The following is an 18,585-nucleotide window of genomic DNA, read 5'->3' as shown; positions in this document are numbered from 1 at the left end:
GTGTTTCTTTTTGAAATAAAAAGCCTTTGCTGCAGACTTATCCTACCTGTAAAGTTAAAACTCGTGCTGTTATCCAGTCTTTAGTCAGAGAAATAATGTCTCCCATAATGATACACTTCCCATTACTATTTACCTTTTAAATCATATTATTATTTTATTATATTTTATCTTCATCCAACCAGGGAATTGAATATCAGACTCCTAACGCAACTCCAGAGGACTGTTTTACCATTTCACACAATCCTGTTCTGTTTTATCATTATATTCCTTTTGATGTTTTGACTATTCATTCCTTCAGCAGCATACAAAATCTCTCCATCATCTCTGTTTTTACTCTTGCTTTTCCTAAATTTTGTCATCTGTGTTGCAGACATGGCTACTACTTTACTATTCTGTTTTCATTATTCTTGCAGCCTGTTTGACTTTCTCAAAGACCTACCGACTACACAAACATGTGAATCCCAACAAAGCAGAACCCTGTGATTCAAGTGGATTAGAAAGCCCATGTGAATCCATTCCTTACTCAGATGATTTACATGTCATTATCACTGACCCTTTAAAAACACATTTGAACTTCCTTGGAAGTGAAGGAGGAACAGATGCATCCCACTACAGCCTTTCATGAGTTTAATTCAAGATAAAATGATAGCGATTATAGAAGTGTTTTAATAGGTTTCTGTGTGAGCCAAGTAAGAGAAGATTCATGACTTTCAGTAAAGTGACTATTTTTAAGTATGCAGTCACTTCTGTGAATTTCTATGTCCCTTTCTGTGTACTTGTATCTGACTACTCTGGTTAAAGGTCTAGTATAAGATATATTTTATTTAATTCCTTGCTTTCTGTTCATTGGAACTTTCAACTTCAGGGCAAAACATTTTAAAAAGCAACACCAGAAGTTGTGCAAGATGCATTAGCAAGAGGAACAGTATGGTAGGAGCTGTTCTGTAAGTCAAACAGTGTGGTTGAGGGACCAACTTTCGCACTGAGTGATAAATAAAGAGGTAAAACAGCGATGAGACTTACTGCTTTTTCTCAAATTCTGAGCAAATTACTGAATGCGCTCAAAAGTTAATGAAGAAGAAGGAGTTGATAGAGAGTTAGAGAAATTGTCCAGGTTTCGTTTCTTTAGGAACAAGGTTGGCAACCCAAGGTTGGCCAAGAGGCCACGTTACTTGCCTCTTGATTATTTTAAAACACGCTACTTGGAATTGTATTTTATTTTCTCCTATCCTTGTTTCTTTTATTCTCCTTTTAGAATCTTGTTTTATTTTAGATTGGGGCAGACACCCAATAACATCTTCACAAAACAACAGAATACTACTTTTCCCATTTGTTTAGCTTTTAAAATATTTATTATTAGCCCATTTACTAATTAAATGTTCACATCTCATAAAGCAATCTGATTAAGTGTCTGTTGAGAGTTCTCTGTATTTGTTAGTTTAGGCCTTTGGAAAAAATAAGATGTATGACTTTAAAATAAAATGCATCTACACACGACACAGAGTAGTTTTGCTATAGGCGGTCTTATTTCCTGTGGAGATGAAGAGGAAACGCACTTGGCGTGTGAAGCATTTCTTCAGTTTATTTTCTAGCTTCTAAAGAGCAAATGTCTTCCAGATTTCTTTCAGCTTTAAATTCTGAATCTAACTGGAAAATCTTTGCAACCAAACCGTTCCCAGTTTTAAGTAAAGTGTCAGCTGTGAATGGATTGCTTGTACGACTGCTTTTCTTGTGTGCTCCTAAGTGTTCTGGAGGCAGGACAGAAACAGGTAGGACCAAATCTGCATGCTGGTTTACTTTTTTTTTTTTTTTTTTTTTTTCTGTGAGTAAAGATGACCGGTTTGCTTAGTCACGCGATTATGAATGGTGCTAAAGAGTATGGCGGGCAAGGGGAATCCCCGCCAAAAAGTCTCCTGGAACGTTTCAGAAGAAAGGGTTACGTCCCACAGCAGGTTTCTGCTCAAAAACCTCCAGTGGACATTTCCAAATGGTTATATGACAAGAAATGCCCACTCCGTAGGCTGTTTTCAAATATTTCATGGATATTTTCTTACTGATGCTTGCAAGAGATCGTTGAGGTAACCTCTACCATACGCCCACACCTACACACTTATGCTTATGTTTATATAATCTTATTTAACTGTTATAAGCTGTGTAGTGGCTATCATGTGAAAATGATCAGGTATGAGCCCCAAATGCGTGTATTCCCACTTAGAAAATGCAGTAAGAAATGAAGGTATTATAGGATTGTTTTCACTAGTATTTTACTCCAAATTTAAACATGTGTATTAATTTTCAACGAGAAACATGTCTGTGTGATAAAGATGCTTAAACTGTGGAAAAAAAAGTAACTGTACAATGAGAACCTGAATTTTTTGCTAAAACTTAAACTAAAAAATCCCACCACAAAAAAGCCAGCAACAGACAAAACCAACATAGGAAGAAGGAATGAATCACAAAAAACAACACATGGAGACAAGTCAGTAAACATGTAACAATACGAAGACGAATGGGGCTGCCTCGCTGATGGGTGGAAAGTCTGAAAAAAAATGCCATTTTGAGGGAATATTGAGAATGCATGGAAAACATGAGATGGATAGCACTGGAAATCATAGCTCCCCGCTCAGTCTGCAATGAACTTTCAGAAAAGTGCCTGCTGTTTTGGGAGGCTTTGTAAGCCAGCCGTCGACAAGACTGATGGACACCCCTGGTTGGTTTCACCCAGCGCACACAATAACTGACTGACAGACTGTTAGAGATTTGCATCCCTTGGTTCTCCCTCTCTAAAAACAACACGGTCCTTTAGCCAAGGCACAGCAAGGTAGTGGCCTTAAGCTTGGCCACAGAAGTTCAAATGGCTTTCCAGTTTCCTTTGAAACTGGACCTGGTCCTATGAAAATGAAACTGAATAGTAGACTCTGAAAATACAAGAGACATCTCTGGAGGGAGAAATAGCATGTAGTGGAAAGCATGCTTTCGTTTACTGGGAATCAGAGAAAAAGGCCTTGAGCTCCTGGGGGAACCTAGACTCATATTTTGACAGAGGTTGATATTGTGGTCGTTTCCTTTCTAACCATGTTGCTGCTCCTGGTTGGCCCACTCCTTTCTGTGGGATTTTTTGTTCTTACAGATGCAGGAAGAAGCATAAATATAATACATATTGTTATTCATGTAGAGTTACATGCACACACATATGCACGCACATATACACACCTAGATAGATATTTTTACGAGAAAGTTTTTCTGTTAACGTCAGCAAAGATAGACATATGCATATGTATTCAGAGGAAATGGCTGGCAGTCAAAACCAAAGAGCAGAGTTAGGCCAAATTACAGTGGAATTAGGTTCTCCATGAATTAGCTCTCTTAAAATTGACTAAAATGTTACCTTAAAACTAATGGACAAATCTGTGGAAATACTCATGGAAATACTGGTCTTATTTGGAAAAAGCTTCTTAGGGGTAAACCAGAAAATCTTGGAAGATCTTTTAGAGGAGAAATATATTTATAAGATATATGTTTCTTTTGTTGAAGACTTTACATCCCTCAAAGCATAAAGTCCCTTATCTTAAGTCAGTAAATTGTACTGATAGCATTGCATAGATAGCATTATGGATCTTATTAAAAAACAAAAATATTAATGCTGTAGCTGCCATTACTGCCTACAAACCCAGCCGGAAGTGTTCAGAAATCTTTAGGAAGACCTTCAAAATACTTATTTAAGTGCTAATTTAGTTGTTGTATTTGCCTTATTGGTTTTATTTGCTTTATTTGCCTCTTGTTTTCAATCTTTTTCCCCACAATTGTGGTGATTAGAAAGTGATTAGAAAAAAAATCCCACCCTTAAAACTCTAAAATATACCCCAAGGTACATTAAATCACATAATGGAAGAAGCTGAGACTCTGAAAAGGAAACAAATACTGCATAATCATAATACAATATTCAGAACTGTCAATACTTTCAAAGGATATTATGGTACTGGAAACAGAAAACTTTCAAGAGTAAGCATTTTATTCTTCTTGGAAGAATAAAGAGTGAAGAAGAATTGGTGAAAATGGGAGGTTTTATGTGGAAAAAGCATAGAAATTCTGTGGTTATAGCATAGGAGGTATTTTATGCAATGCTAGCCTTGCTTTAGGCTTCTGCTGTGTCAACAATAGTGCTGCTTTTCCATTAACCTCATCTTTAACTAAAATTGAATAATATTTGGAATTTTCTTCCATGTTAATCAGGAGCGAGATATGCCAAAATACTCAAAATGATAGAAATCTGGAGTAAGAATTCAAATAATGTTTCTCCATCACTATCTTTTACAATGCCATCATTGTTTTTCTTACTTTACTACAAGGAAAGTCACATTTTAGTTTTGCACTTGCCTTTCTCATGGCTAGCTCATGCTGGTAACTCATAGTCTCTGTATGATTCATACATCCAGATGGTGTTTTTTGGAGCGCTAAAGGAACAGTTTTGCCAACCTGAAATATGATTCAATGTACAAAGAAGAACCTTTGTTCTCCATCACATGTTCCTCTCCATGCACAATCATCAACTAGAAAACGTATGTTATACATCCCTCTTTCAATTCTCCAAATTCCTCACACGCATTAGTATAAGGGTCTTTCAAAGAAATATTATTTTTATAAATGAGGCAATTAACTGCTGCTAATGGTGATAGATTGCCTGAGATAAATATTTTCTTGTCATCTCTATAAATATTTTCTTGTCATTTCCACACACTCCACAAAATTTTTTTGTACTGGAGTCTTAAATAGGCACATAATACTATTACTGGTCTCTCTAGACAATACAGAAGTGACAGTGATATATTTTGAAGTAGTCAAAAGATCCACATCAGTGTGTGAGAAAGATGAACCCAGAAGAGTTACTCACAGATGGCAGGGACACTTGCTCAGGAAGAAGATGCATATTCAGGTCTTCAGTTTGAACATGACCCAGCAAGACAAAGGATCGAACTTGTCTTTCATACATGATGGATGAGCACCCAGACCTTGAAGGGGTAGTTATTTCCTCTTCTTAATTCAGGAAGCAGTTATTAGTGTTTTGTGTGGCAAGGTTTTCCCATCCCATGAACTTTTTTCTGTCCCATACAGGCTTACTAAATTGAAATTCTGAAGGAGAACAGTGAAAATTATGCTTTGTATCAGTCAGAGTATCATGTTTTTAATACTTTTGATCTTACACTTTAACCACTTCCAGTTGAATCCATTAGCTAATTATCTCTTCAGACATCGATCTGTCCAGGTGTCTACCACTTTCTTCCCTATCTTTGAAAAACCAGTTGAATGGAATTTCGTGACTGGAAAGAGGAATCTATAATATATGTCTTCTCATTACTGACTGCATACGAACAACAGTGTGTAATAGAGGCCAAAGGACCTTCAGGCTGGTACGAATTGGTTTTCCAGTTCTCTCAAACAATAACATCACTACAAGGTGCTTGGAATGGGCAGAATTGAACATTTTGCTTAGAAAATGTCAAAACAGATCATTTTGAGATTTTCAGACCTTCTTCCTTGCCATCCCCCAAAATAATAAAAAGCCAGGCTGATTAAATCAATTCTCTTCCATGAAAAGTTTCTGTTTCAAGGGATCAGCATTTTCAAGTGGAAAAAAATATTTGTAGAATTCCCCCAAACCTACACCTGTCTGCCTCATAAAGAAAACACATTTTGTAACTGACATGTTTTCTTATAAAACAAAATAGCTGTTTTCTTAACATTATCCCTGAAGAAATTCAGTCTAGCTATTGGAAACACCCTTTAAATCATGGACACCCAGTGGTTACAAGGGGTAGACAGCTTCCACCTTTTACTGTGTATGGTACTGATGAAACATATCCACAGTTATAGGGGACAACCGGTCTTTTTTTTAGTGGGGAAAAGTGTTCATCATGTTGTGTGTTCACCTGGGTCAGTTACAAAGTCACAAAGTAACAAGAAGTCTGAAGACATCTACTTTGCACATAGTTGTAATGTGAATAATAATATTCACCAATTACATAGCACTGCTACAATGTGCTAAGCAAGCTTTAATCTCTTAAACTCCTTAATTACCCCAGGACTGTGAAGGAGGAAGAGAAAGAATTGCTACATCTGCTTTCCTTGGGCAGCGATAAGAGAGCCATTGCAACTCACAGAAATGAAAGTCTGGAAGAGATCTCTCGGACTGCTAAGTGCAGTTACCAGCTACCACCCGGCCAGCACCCTCAAGAATTCTCATAAAATAAAAAATGAAAGGGGAAAAACTTTAATGAAACCTGTCACAGTGAAACCTGACATGACTTTGCAAGAACATCATCGGGTAATTGGTGTAAGGTATTGCCTGAACAAAAAGGTGTGAAACCTCTGCTTTGCATGAACAGTCAGCACGCAGCTGACTTCCAGGCAGCACAATGAAAAAATGCCTTGGTTTCATTTCCTACTGCTTTTGGAACAGATAACAACCCAGCTGTGACAGCTGAGCCATGTACAAGGACCCCTCAAATGATACATGGCACAAGATTTGAATTGTATTCGGACATCTCTTTTAGCTGTATTAGGACTACTGCTCAGGCAAAGAGCTTGTTTTGCTGGTCCCAGTCCTATCCAACGTGCACTCAGCAGACACGTACTAAAGAACAAGCAAGAAGAACTGGATGCTCTTAGGCTCCTGGCTTTGTCTAGTAATGGGGAGACATTTGCAAGATACACCTTATTTTGTTTGTAATCGTGATGAATCACCAGGAAAGGCAGCTTAGAGGAACTACCTGAACTTCAATGGTCCTCATAAGTTGACTGTTTGCGGTTCTTGGGCAGCAAGACCTGTACTAGACAATGGTGATCTGTCTCATCACTTTTGCAGGGAATGGGAAGCTCAACACAACTGGGGGGAAAGCAAGATCCCTGAGACACTAGGATGCTCATGTTCTGGTCACCTGCTGTCAGCTGTTGCCTAGTTTCAGGATGATTTTGAGAAGGGTGATAGCATGTGCCAACAGACACCTCATTTGTGCAACTAGATTTGTCTTTCCTGGATGCTGAATGATCATGAATCACCCCATTGCTCTGTGCTTCCATTTTCCTATCTGCAAAACTGGATGCCTAGCAGAGGCCTCCTCTGAAAGATGAGATCTAGTGATGAAATGCACCATATGACATCCCCCCTCACAAAGCAATGAATTTGCTCTTAATCAACATCTACAAAAGCTGAGGTGGAGAAATCCATTCTTTCTGATATTTTAACCTCCTGTTATATTTAAAAGCCTTGCAGAACATTTCTGTACAGTAACGGGAGACTGATGTGAAGGTACAAGCTGCTGCAGCTGATTGATGCATGTCAGATAGGCTTAACAAGACAGTCAGCCTGGCTCAATCATTATGGACAAACAGCTCTCTGCAAAAGAGGACAGTGTTGCTGACTTCATCTTTTAGCTTCTGGAATTGCATATTCTGTCTGCCTGACTCCATGGGCTCACGGCCAGTAGATGTTCCTCAGCACATCTCCCACCTTATAAAATCTTCTGGGTTTTTGTAGATGTATAAGCCTACATTTGGCCTACCTACTACAGTGTACCACTTGACTGTGTTTGCCTTGCAAAGCAACCCACCTGTCTCCATGTCACTGATAGGTTTGTATCGCTGTTCACTGTGTTGCACATCTGTGAGTTTGCTTCAAATTTCTAGTACAATGACTTTGTATCTTTTACAGTGCTTTGAAGCATCATGGAATAGTACCTCTCACCTCTGCAATAATATCTCCAGCAGTCAAGTCATTGCTTAACTGGATTTTAATTTTCCTAGCTAAAACCAAGATGGATATTGTATAGAGCTTCTACTCTAAGCACACTTAAATGTGTAAGCCATAATCTCCGTGCAGTGCTGCATCTGTTGTGATGTGGGCCATCTGTCTGTGCTTCTCTTCCCAATAAATTTTATCATGTAGCTTTTGGGGCTGCAATTGCTGGGGAGATTTTGTTGTAGTCATGACAAAATGACAATTGCCTGTTTGCAACAGTAGTAGCAGCTTAGACCTATTCTGTAGATGGAAGCCCTCTTTCAAGCTGCAGATGAAAAACTGTTGATAAAGGTAGTGGTCGTTTCTTGAAATAGAAGATGCTGCTGAGAAATTGGGCACCCTCTCACAAGGAACACCTGAAAGCTCAGACAATGATGGAGAGCTCAAATCACACTCGCTGGGGGATAATTTGATTCTCATCTACTTCTGATGAACTACAGACGTCCTCCACTCTAATCTCCATGAACTGAGCCTATATCCATCCTCTTTCTGGTCTTTCATTTTTCCTCTTTTCTCCTCCTCTTCTTTCCCTGATGAGCCTCCTGCCTACCTTACATTTGTGTGCTAAAACCTAAAATTACTTTGATTTCTTCAAAACACACTTTGCAGTGAGCTCTTTTCCCATAATAGCCACCAAACAGGGTTCAGTTCCTCTATAACAACATTTTTCTCAACTATGCCCCAGAAAGAGAGTTGTTGAAGGGGTTTGTATACCCTTGGAGACCATCCCGTCTCTCTGTCTCTTTCCACTGGGCTTATTTCCATCCTTGTCTTTCTGATGCCATGTTCTACACACATAACTGCAAATGAATGGACAGATGGGGAATATCAATTACTGCCAAGCACAGAGCAGGGTCCTGAATACTAAACACTCTGCTCTTGCAGGGCATAGACAACCATGGAAGAATTTACAGAGGCTAAGACTTAACACAATGCATCATTGCATCAGTTGTTGGAGCCTCACTTTCCTTGAGTCGAGTTTGAATCTGGAGGTGAAGAATGAGAAAGAGGCATAATCACCTTTTAGACTGTGAAAAGAAAGCAATTGATGTTTCACAGAAGGACAGCTGTAGGGAAAACATTTAAATTTCTTTGTGACTGTGAAAAATTCAGTGGTAATCTCAGCGGTTACTTTAAAAGAATGCCAGAGAGAGGTTGTACTGACCCCTTAACCACATGATATGACTTTTTCTTTAGATGGCTTGTAAGAGTATGCTTGAACCACAATGAATACTCCTCATCTCATCTCATCTCATAATTTCCCCCTTTTCCCCAATCACATGTAAAAGAAACTCCAGAATCTGTCACGTAAATGTTACCATTTGATGAACCACTTAAAAATTTTCCAGGACCATGCTTTCAGAAAGACACTTTCGAGGGATTCCCTCGATTAGCCAAAAACGAAGTGTTCTTATCTGACACTATCTTGTCTAAATATACACAGCCTGTGCTGACGAAATAAAAAATTTCAAGACCAGGTATAAATACCAGTGACAGGCAGATGAAGTTCATTCGTCTACTTTCTTCTAATAGAAGATATAGCTATTAGAAGTTGAAGCTCACTGCTTTTAGGTCTGATATCTCCCAGAAATTATCTGATCGTTTTAACTGAACCAGCATTGAGAAGATGACTTCCCAGACTTGCAGCTTGTTTGTTCTGTCTATTATCATGGTTTATTTTGGAAGTTTTGGAAATAGCTTAATCCTTGCTAATCTACAAAATGATATATACGACCTGAAAGCTGACTTTGTAAGTATAGCCTTCTATTGCATTTTTTTTCTACTGCTGCTTATGCTTTAGATATTATCCAGACTTGAACATTGCTTGTCATAGACCTTAATGCAGCACCACATCAGTAGAGGGTAATCATAGGACTAATTTTTCAACTGTATCATTTTTTTACAAGAATATAGACAATTTATTTGGTTTTGCTCATCACTTTCACTACCGTGATTCACTTTTTCAATACTGCTAACTAACATAATAGCATGAGTCTATTTCAGGGACACTCATTCCTTCTTCACAAGAGCTTCTCCCAGCTCCACTCAGCCACTGATTACAAGGGCTATTTTATAAGAAGAAAAATTTGAAGTATTCAGGTGCAGTTTACTGAAACATCTTTAGTTTTAGGTTAATAAGGTTAGTGGGGCAGTTAGTATTAGTTACCAATATAACCAGAATAGAGAAAGGACTTTTGCTTTAACAGATGCATCTGGTGCTTTTTATTATTATTACTACCAATAATATTTAATTAAATTATTTAACATTCTAATAATAATTATTATTAACATGTTGCTCAAAGGTGATTGATACTGCTTATTCTTTAGCATCTTACACCCATCCTGCTTTCATGCTGGGGGAATATGAAGCAACATTACCTCTTCTCAGACTGAATTTTGATAACTAATATTAACTCAGCTCTTTTCAGTTAGAAGACTTTAGCTCGGATTAGCCACAGAGATAAGAGATCTATAATAGTGTTGCTTCTAATTGATAGCTTTTATTCTCAAAATAGGGTTTTGTTTGTTTCCTTAAATGCATTAAAGTAACCACAAGAGTCTGCTCTTATTTGCAGCACTCCTGAAGTTTTGTTTATATAAAAGTCAAAGCATAGTAGTTGAGGAAATGACCTCAGAAGCCTAGTGCGATACTTCTTTGGTGTTTTCAGACTGCTAGGAGACTGGCTGTAATATTGACTTTATATCATAAATTTGCTACTAGTGTATATTGGAGGGATTCTCTCCAGAAATACAACTTAAGTTGGACAGATCCTGAGAGGTGATGAACTTTTTGCACTGAAATTAAGAACTCAGCTCCCCAGCAGGTGCTTGGCATCTCTCAGAGCTGCAAAACAAGGTTCGGCAAGATGCTTAGCATGGGTGGCCAATCAGCCTACAAGGCTTCCACCAGCCTGCAAGTTTTCCCATTACACTCATATATTTAAATTACTGAGTCGACAAAAAAGGAAACAGTGACTATTGTATACAAAAACACACACACAGAGAGAGAGAGAGAGAGAAAAGGAAATGATTCACTTTACCTCTCCTTTGTAGGAGAATTGTACTGCTCCGTGGTTCCTACAATCTGCCAGAGTGCGCAGCCAACACCTGAGCGTTAAACGTGGGCTCGGTGAGCTTCTTTGTAGCCCACCACTGCTACAACCACTGGAGGCCACAGAGTGCTGGCGGGGCTTAGACTTATAAGAAAACATGCCAAGACTAGATCTAACAAATTTCTAGCCAGTCGTGGTGCCCATTAAGATGTATTTTCAACTGTCAGTACCAAAACTTGCAAAGATCATTTGGTAAAATACAGGGTATTAAATGTCTCTCTTCAGATGAGTTATAAGCGGAGAAGGCATTGAAAAGCACACTAATGCCATTTCTGGTACTATGCAGTCATCCAATGTGAGTTGATACTAAGAGATAGTCACATTTCTCAGAAGTAAAAGCATTGTAATAGCTGAAAGCCAGTAGTGTAAAAAAAACAAGTTTCTGTGTTTTTCAGTAATATATTTGCTTATTTGAACAAAGAATGCTATTTGCCTTGTGATAAACATTGTTTACCTAACAGATATGTATATTGTCCTTTGCAGAATGCAAGTCTTTCAGATGTAGCTGATGGTGGACCTATTTTTACAGAGAAACTGAAAAACTGGACAGAGGTGAGTCAGAATCAAATATGACAAAGCATGTCAGGGTCTTTGCAAGACACTTCTGGTATGAAGCAACTCCCCAGCCCCGCGTAATCAGCCAGGGTAGAACGAACCCAAGCAGGGGCTGCTTCAGTAGCTTGCAAGAGAGGAAGCTTTTCTCATGAAGATGCTCCCCATAAAGATCAAGGTGCTTTATGCCACACCATGAGGTTATCCAGGGGTACAGACAAGACCAAGAGATGAGTTAAAGCATCTTTAACATGATCCTGCTCTGAGCTGCACTGAATACCCCTAAATATTGGATTTTAATTTCCATCCTTTTCCTATTGATGAGTGCTTACAGTCCTTTCCTTTTGACTGATTTTTTCAACAGAGAAATGAAAAAAGGATCATACTGAGCCAGATTGTTTCCATGTACCTGGAAATGCTTGAAAATGCTGACAAGTCAAAGGCACATGTTAGACGCATATCTGAGGAGCTCTTCACTTTGAAAAGGAGCCTTCCTGATGGCTTAAAGAAGCTGAAGGACCTCATGGACTTGACAAAGCTTCAGGTAAGGAACTTTCCTCCTTTCTAAGGCTTGTGTAACTGCATTTTCCAGTTCAGGCTCGAGTCTGACTCAAGACAATAACAGTTCATTAATCAGCCTGGTAACCACTCATTGGCTCGAATTAGTTCATATGGGAAAATGTGATGTTTCCAGCCGAAGAGGCGGAAGTGGGTCTGCGGTGTGGGGCTTTAGCATTGGGGCTCATCTCCTGGGGTTTTGCTGGTGCCTGGCACGGCACTGTGGTGCAGCGCTGCTATGTCTTGCCCACACCTACCACCGGCCCAGGCAGGGACAGGGGCAGTGGGGCGGTCACAGAGCCTAAAGCAGTTTCGATTCTTGCTGTCCTCCACGGTGTCTGCATTATGCACGGGGATACAGAAGTGAGACATGCATGGTGACTTGCACTGCCCAAGGCCCTGGTATGCATTTAATGGGGCATAGGAGAAACAAACTCCAACCCCAGGTAGGACAGATCCCAGCAAGGGTGTGCTGGGTCTTCATCTGCTATTCTGTACTAATAGCCAGAAATAAACTTTTTAAATTCATTTTCCATTTAGCAGCAATAGTGGTTTCAAAATACCAAATTGGAGAGAAAATCTAGAATTAAGGTTGGGGTTCAGCTCCCTAGATGAAGAAAAAAAACATATTTTTCAGCTCAATTTTTCTCTATTTTTTTCCTTTTGTTTAATGAGAGAAATCATTATAGTGGGAATTGTCAAGTGCAGAGTTATTTTGTTTTTTGATGCAATGAAGATGGTTTGTAAGCATTCAGACACACTCTAAATTCCCTAATGGAAGGACATACTACACATATTACTTACATGCTCCAGAGCATATTTATAGTTAATATTTATACTTATGTTTTTAGAAGGACTCACAAAATTACCAGCTTATGGGTTTAAATGATCTAAAAACCAAAGGACTTAAAAGTCATTCCATGCGCTTATCAAACTTAACCTGGAATCAAATGTTAACTATTTCAGAGCCTTTTGTTATCTAAGTCAGGTTGAAAATTAGCTGTTAGTTACAACACATCTCTGTAAGCTTTGAAGACACAGTGACTTAAGGACTGAACACTAATGATAACTAACCAAGCCCCTCACAGAGGCTTGCAGCCCGTACTCTGCCTGACTTAGTTGTTCGTGGGTAGCTCAGAAACTCTCACGACATATCCATAATCATTGAGCAGCTCCATTTCACAGAATATTGCTGGGCTGTGGCATGTTGCAGGATATCACAGAAACTACAAAAAAAACCAATATTTGTGAAAAAGTGGCTCCTTGTTGTAGCAACGGGATAGTAGACTAGTTGAAAATTGCAGATTTCTCTCTGTTCTCTCCTGTTAACAGCATAGCCTGTAGGATGTGAGCATTAAGTAATGGCAGCTTTGGGCGTGATCTTTGTTCTGTTTATTTCTTACTCAAAACAGATGAGTGATCTGAAAATCCAGCGCAAAGCCGTGAATGAGCTGTTCAGCGTCCTACAAACACTAGTGGAGACCCCAACTTCTTTCAAACGGAAAAGGAGCCAGTCTCAGAGGAGATGCAATTGTTAATGACATCATATGGCCTTTTGTACTGAGATAATATACAAATTGCATTATGATGCACATTTTTTTTATTTCAACTTTTTTATTGAGCTCTTATATACATTTATTTATTAATATTTAAGTATTTTAAATAATTATTTATAAAGAAACACCAGTCAGAGTATTTATACTTCCTACTGCTATGTGAGAAATGATTTTGTCTTAAAATCCTGTCTATTTGTTATATGTTTACTGACTGGAAAATACAGAAGAAGGCAATGTTTACCCAGTTTCTACATGGAAATACTGAATTGACATGATACTGTCCCCAGCTAGCTATCTGCTGCTGTCTTGATATAAGGATGTCATAAGATCAATCTCATCATTCACGTATTTGGCATGAAAATGCAGGCACTAATTTGGGGAAGTAATTCCACCCAGGAAAATGTGTTTATATTTGCTTAGCTCTAAGTATATGGAAATCTAATTCAAGCAAATAAACGTGCTTAAAGATAAGCAAATGCTGAAGCACTTTTCTGAACTGGGGCCTTGATGACTTACTGATGCTGATTACTGTTATGCACTGCAGTGACTAGGAGGCTAAGCTACACAGTAATTCCAGGAAATGTGACTGACTGTAATGCACTGACTTTACTTCAACTCACTGATTTTTTAAAAAGTTCTGTATTTTTTTGTATTAAATCATTTGAATGTGTCTGATGTCATTATATTTATTTGGAGATAGCAGTATGGAAGTCTTTATCTCAGGGATTATATTTTTGTACTTGAATATTATTTAAAACTTTGGATTTTGCAATGAATGCTTTTAAAAATGCTGATATTCAATAAAAAATAAATAAAAAAATAAAGTGTGCTTGAATATTTATTTACTGGAATCTCTGTGAAGAAGGCACCTGAGCTCATCTCCTCCTTTTGCAGTCAAAACCAAGTGACTCAGTAATACTGGAGAATTGAACTGATTTTGTAGGAAACAGCTGTTCTTGTTTGTACTCATTACAGACATACATGTATTACAGGCGAAATAGCTCTGCGGGATTTCTCCCTTTCCAGGGCTAAGTGCAAGAAGCCCCTGTGTGCACTTAGCATAGACGGCCTGTCCTTCGGCGTACGGCTGCTTCACGAGCCACCGCTTAAAAGGGAAAAGCTGCCCTCCAGGGAAGCAAAGGCAGTGCGGCAGCTTGCTATTCTGATGTTCCTTAATACCACACCAGAAAAGAAAAGAAAACAAACAAAAACTAGAAAGGAAGGTTAAAGTGTCTTTGAGTCTCCACACGAGTCCTGACGGAATTAATACTCTATTTTTGGAATTCAGAGCCAGGACTAATTAGGAGCTCTAAGGAAAGTTGCCTCCTTTATTACTTCTCAGCCTACATGGAAAAATAATTAAAGTCATTGCTGTGCATCTAGCAGAAACATGCACCTGTCCTGAAGGATATCATGCCTTAGGTGCACGTTCCTGCGCTTGCGGCGCTGTCTGTGCTGTGCCGTCCCAGGCAGTCCTGCTGGACCTGCTTAGCTGGTCGCAGGCTCCAGTCTGGCTCGAAACAGCGGGGCTCCGGGGGGGAAGTTGTTGCTGAGCTGCTGCTTGTGCTAGTGCTGCCTCGCAGAGGTGGGGATGTAGGGAGGGAATAACAACTGCTGCCAAAAAGTCTTTGCACACCCTGATTTCAGTAGGTGTTTTTTTCCTTAACTTAAAAGGGCCCTTATGTCACATTGGAAAGTTTTTAAGCATCTTCAAACCTTTTATATGACACCAGATTTTGCAAAGATTCACCAAGCACTGCCATAGTTGTATAACTGCTCAAAAGAACCCAAATAATTTGTTTCAGATATTGGCCTCCCCCCCACCCCAGGTCCTCCCTATCCAGTGTAAGTATGAGACCCATTTCTACTGGGTGCATAAGATCAGCTACTGAACTAGTCATTCCTTGCTTTGCTCTGTTAATATGATGATAGAGCTAGAGAAGAACATCATAAAAATCAGACTCCACAAGACCACTTATTTTTTCCCCTCAATTGTACACCAAACAATCGAGGTGAATCATTTCTAAGCTGAAAGCTTGTCATCTCCTCTCTCATATGCACAAGAACATTTTTGGTTAAGCTAAATTTTAGTGTGAAATGAATTCTAACGGCTATCCTGATTATTTCCAACCAGAAAAATAACAAAATTGTTGAACATTTTTGCTGATGGTCACTGCAAATTTTTCCAGCTATGCAGCCTGAGGAAGAGAGTTAATAGTTGTGTATGCATGTGAGTAAAAATGTATTATTGACTATATAACAGTTAAGCTGTTTGTTAGAAACAGAAAAAGCAGAAAATCAAAAGAAAACACAAAATTGTCTCAGAAAGTCTCTGTGGTTTATGGGCAGCACATTTATTCTGCACTTACTCTCTATTTCTGCATAGCTTTTTCACCTTCTCCCTCTTCTCTCCTGCTCACAGGCAAGGAGGCGCAGATGTTCAAGTATTTGGAGTAGCTAGATCAAAAATTAGCGTTCATCACAGTTCTACCTTGGAAGAGACAAGGAACACCCCCTCAACCTCCTCCCTGCCACGCGTCCACCTAGGGACACTTCTTTTATCCCCATTCGGTTCTCTCTTTTGCAGTCCAAAGGGGCCTACGTTAGGTAGTTGAGCCCACGTGGAAGCCATGCCACAACCTTTGCTGTTTTCTACTCATGGTTATTGAAACTATTTCGGGTCTCCTATATTCTTTTGGGGACAGGGAGATGGTGCCACATTCGAAGACGAAGCGGGCCTTGGGTTTGTACAGCGGCATAGTGATGTTTTCTGTGCTGTGCGCTGTAATGCCCATTCCTTGCCTTCTCTGGGACATTCCTACCACTGCCGAGCAGAGCCAATCTTTTTAAAGAGCCAGCTGTTGCAATCCTGAAGTCTTGTTCCTTCAGAACACTAGTCTCCTCAGAGCCTATCACCGTGCATGTAAAACGAGGATTGTTTTTTACTATGATGTGCGTAATTTTACAATTGCTGGTGCTGGTTTTAATCTGCCATCTTATTGCCTCACGGCCCTGCATTTTGAGGTCCTTTTATAGTCGTTTCCACCTGAACCCCCTTTCTGTTACCCTGAGCACATTAGTACGTCAGCAGCCTGCATTATTTCACAATTCGCCCTGTTTTCCAGATTGCAGATGAGGACGTTGCAAGGCCTGGCCCTGGACAAGCCCTCTCACAGCTGCACTTGCTTGACTGCAAAAGCCACACGCTGATTTTTACCCTTTATCTCCTACCTCTTAACCATCTGCACATTTATGCGAGGATTTGCTTACCACGTGACAGCGTCGCTTCTTGAGAAGGCTTTACTGCCAGATTTACTGAGATTCTTTTGGAGATGAAAGCTGGCTATGTTATTTGGCTCTCCCTTGCCTACATGCTCCCTGAGGCTGGTGCAGTGGAGTGGCACGACTTCCTTTCACAGATGTCACCTCTACTCTTCTCTTGTACACCGTGTTCATCGATGGGCCCACTCTGTATTGGTATTGCTTCGTATGGATGTCAGCTTTACTGCCTTGCAGTTCTCTGGGCTTCCCCCAGGACCTTTCAGAAAATTCACAGAGATGAGACCACCCTGTGCATCCCTGGTAAGGGGGCAGACGCCAGGTTGCGTCCTATGGTCATCAACTCAGCTGTTTCACCCGTGAGTCCTGTAAGACTCTGGGGTGAGTGCTGGCTGTCCAAACCTGTCCACCTTCCTCCACAGGTCAGGCGATAACCAATGAATTTCTTGCTCAGAAGGAAGTAGGACTAATAAATTTTAAAGAGTCCTGAGATGAGGAGGGGTGGGAGGGGAGAAAGCCTCTTAAGAGATTTGCTGCCCAGAGGAAGGCTTTGACAGACAAGTGTGAGGTTTTCAGCCCCAAATAGCTATTCATGGAAAAACTCCCACCCGTCTACCATCTTGTGTAGGACAGAGGAGTGGTAACAGCAACTTCAGCAATGCATAGGATGTATGTAGGCTGCTGAAGTAGGCGAGGAGCAGCATAACTGCCTGGCAGCAGCAACAGCTATGACTTCTGGGTGTATTAGTTGCACCTGGTCCTGGCGCATGATAGGAAAATAAGGCTACACCTCCTCCAGCTCCCTCTTTTCTTCTTTGCTTCCTGAGGTTCCTACTCAGAGCGAGCAAACTCTTCCTGGGAAATAGTAAAGGAGGCCTGTGCAAGAAATTTAGCTGCAGAAGTAAGCAGGGTAATGCCTTGATCAGTGACAAGGATGGCTACAGCTGTGTAGGAGTAGTGTCATGCCAGGGGAGCCCAGGAGGAAAGAGGGTTAAGTTACCTCTTATTCAATTTGAGCAAGAATCTGCCATGCCACTCCATGCTCACTGCTATCCTGCAGGTAAGAATATGTCCTCAGCAAAGTTTCCCCCAAAATCACAGGTCTAAGATGACCTGGATCTTAGAAAACAGAAAACAAACAGGTCAGAGAAACCTGGTCTGTCCAGCAGCCCAGGGTGGGGAGTGATTGCCCCTCCAATAGCTTTTGGAGGCGTGCATTCAACATTTCACAAGACCGAGTCCCATCCAGAATGTGGCCTGCCTTTCAGCCACCTGTCTGCTGAGTACAAGGATGTAAACAGCATGCACGTGTGACACGATGCAAAGTTTTTGATCAGTGGTACATTTAGGTATATTTTGTTTGAGGATAGCTGAGTATTTCTCTGTATTCATAGCCAGACACACTACTCTTCCCACGTGTTCCCTACAGGTTCACCCTTGTAAGGAATGGACAGTTTTCTGGAAGATGCTATCAATAAGAATTAACAGTGCTCAGCACTTCTCAGGTATTTTCATCACATCATAGATGGTACCATGTAAGTAAAGTGACATGCAGGAAAATATGTCTATTTGCATAATCATTTCCACAGAAAAGTATTCTTAAAAAGTGTATCATCCTTTTCCCATAGGTTTATATACAATGAACCCCAAAGTGGTGACACTTTGAAGGAAAGTCATTCCAGAACTCACAATTTTATGCTGTCCTCAGGCTGTAAATGTCATCAGCGGTAAG

The 18,585-nt window shown here is 40.0% G+C and overlaps 1 protein-coding gene across 1 annotated transcript; it reads left to right on the top strand.

Annotated features, from left to right (window-relative positions):
- The first annotated feature begins 9,422 nt into the window (after positions 1-9,422).
- IFNG (interferon gamma) lies at positions 9,423-13,556 on the top strand. Its single transcript, XM_062567642.1, has 4 exons — positions 9,423-9,545; positions 11,392-11,460; positions 11,825-12,004; positions 13,431-13,556. The coding sequence occupies exons 1-4, from the start codon at positions 9,423-9,425 to the stop codon at positions 13,554-13,556; spliced, it is 498 nt and encodes a 165-aa protein (XP_062423626.1).
- Positions 13,557-18,585: the final 5,029 nt, after the last annotated feature.

Source organism: Rhea pennata, chromosome 1, assembly GCF_028389875.1.
Source record: "Rhea pennata isolate bPtePen1 chromosome 1, bPtePen1.pri, whole genome shotgun sequence".
NCBI classification, from domain to species: Eukaryota; Metazoa; Chordata; class Aves; order Rheiformes; family Rheidae; genus Rhea; species Rhea pennata.
The sequence above is the reverse complement of the archived record's forward strand: the minus strand, read 5'-3'. Positions and strand labels throughout refer to the sequence as shown.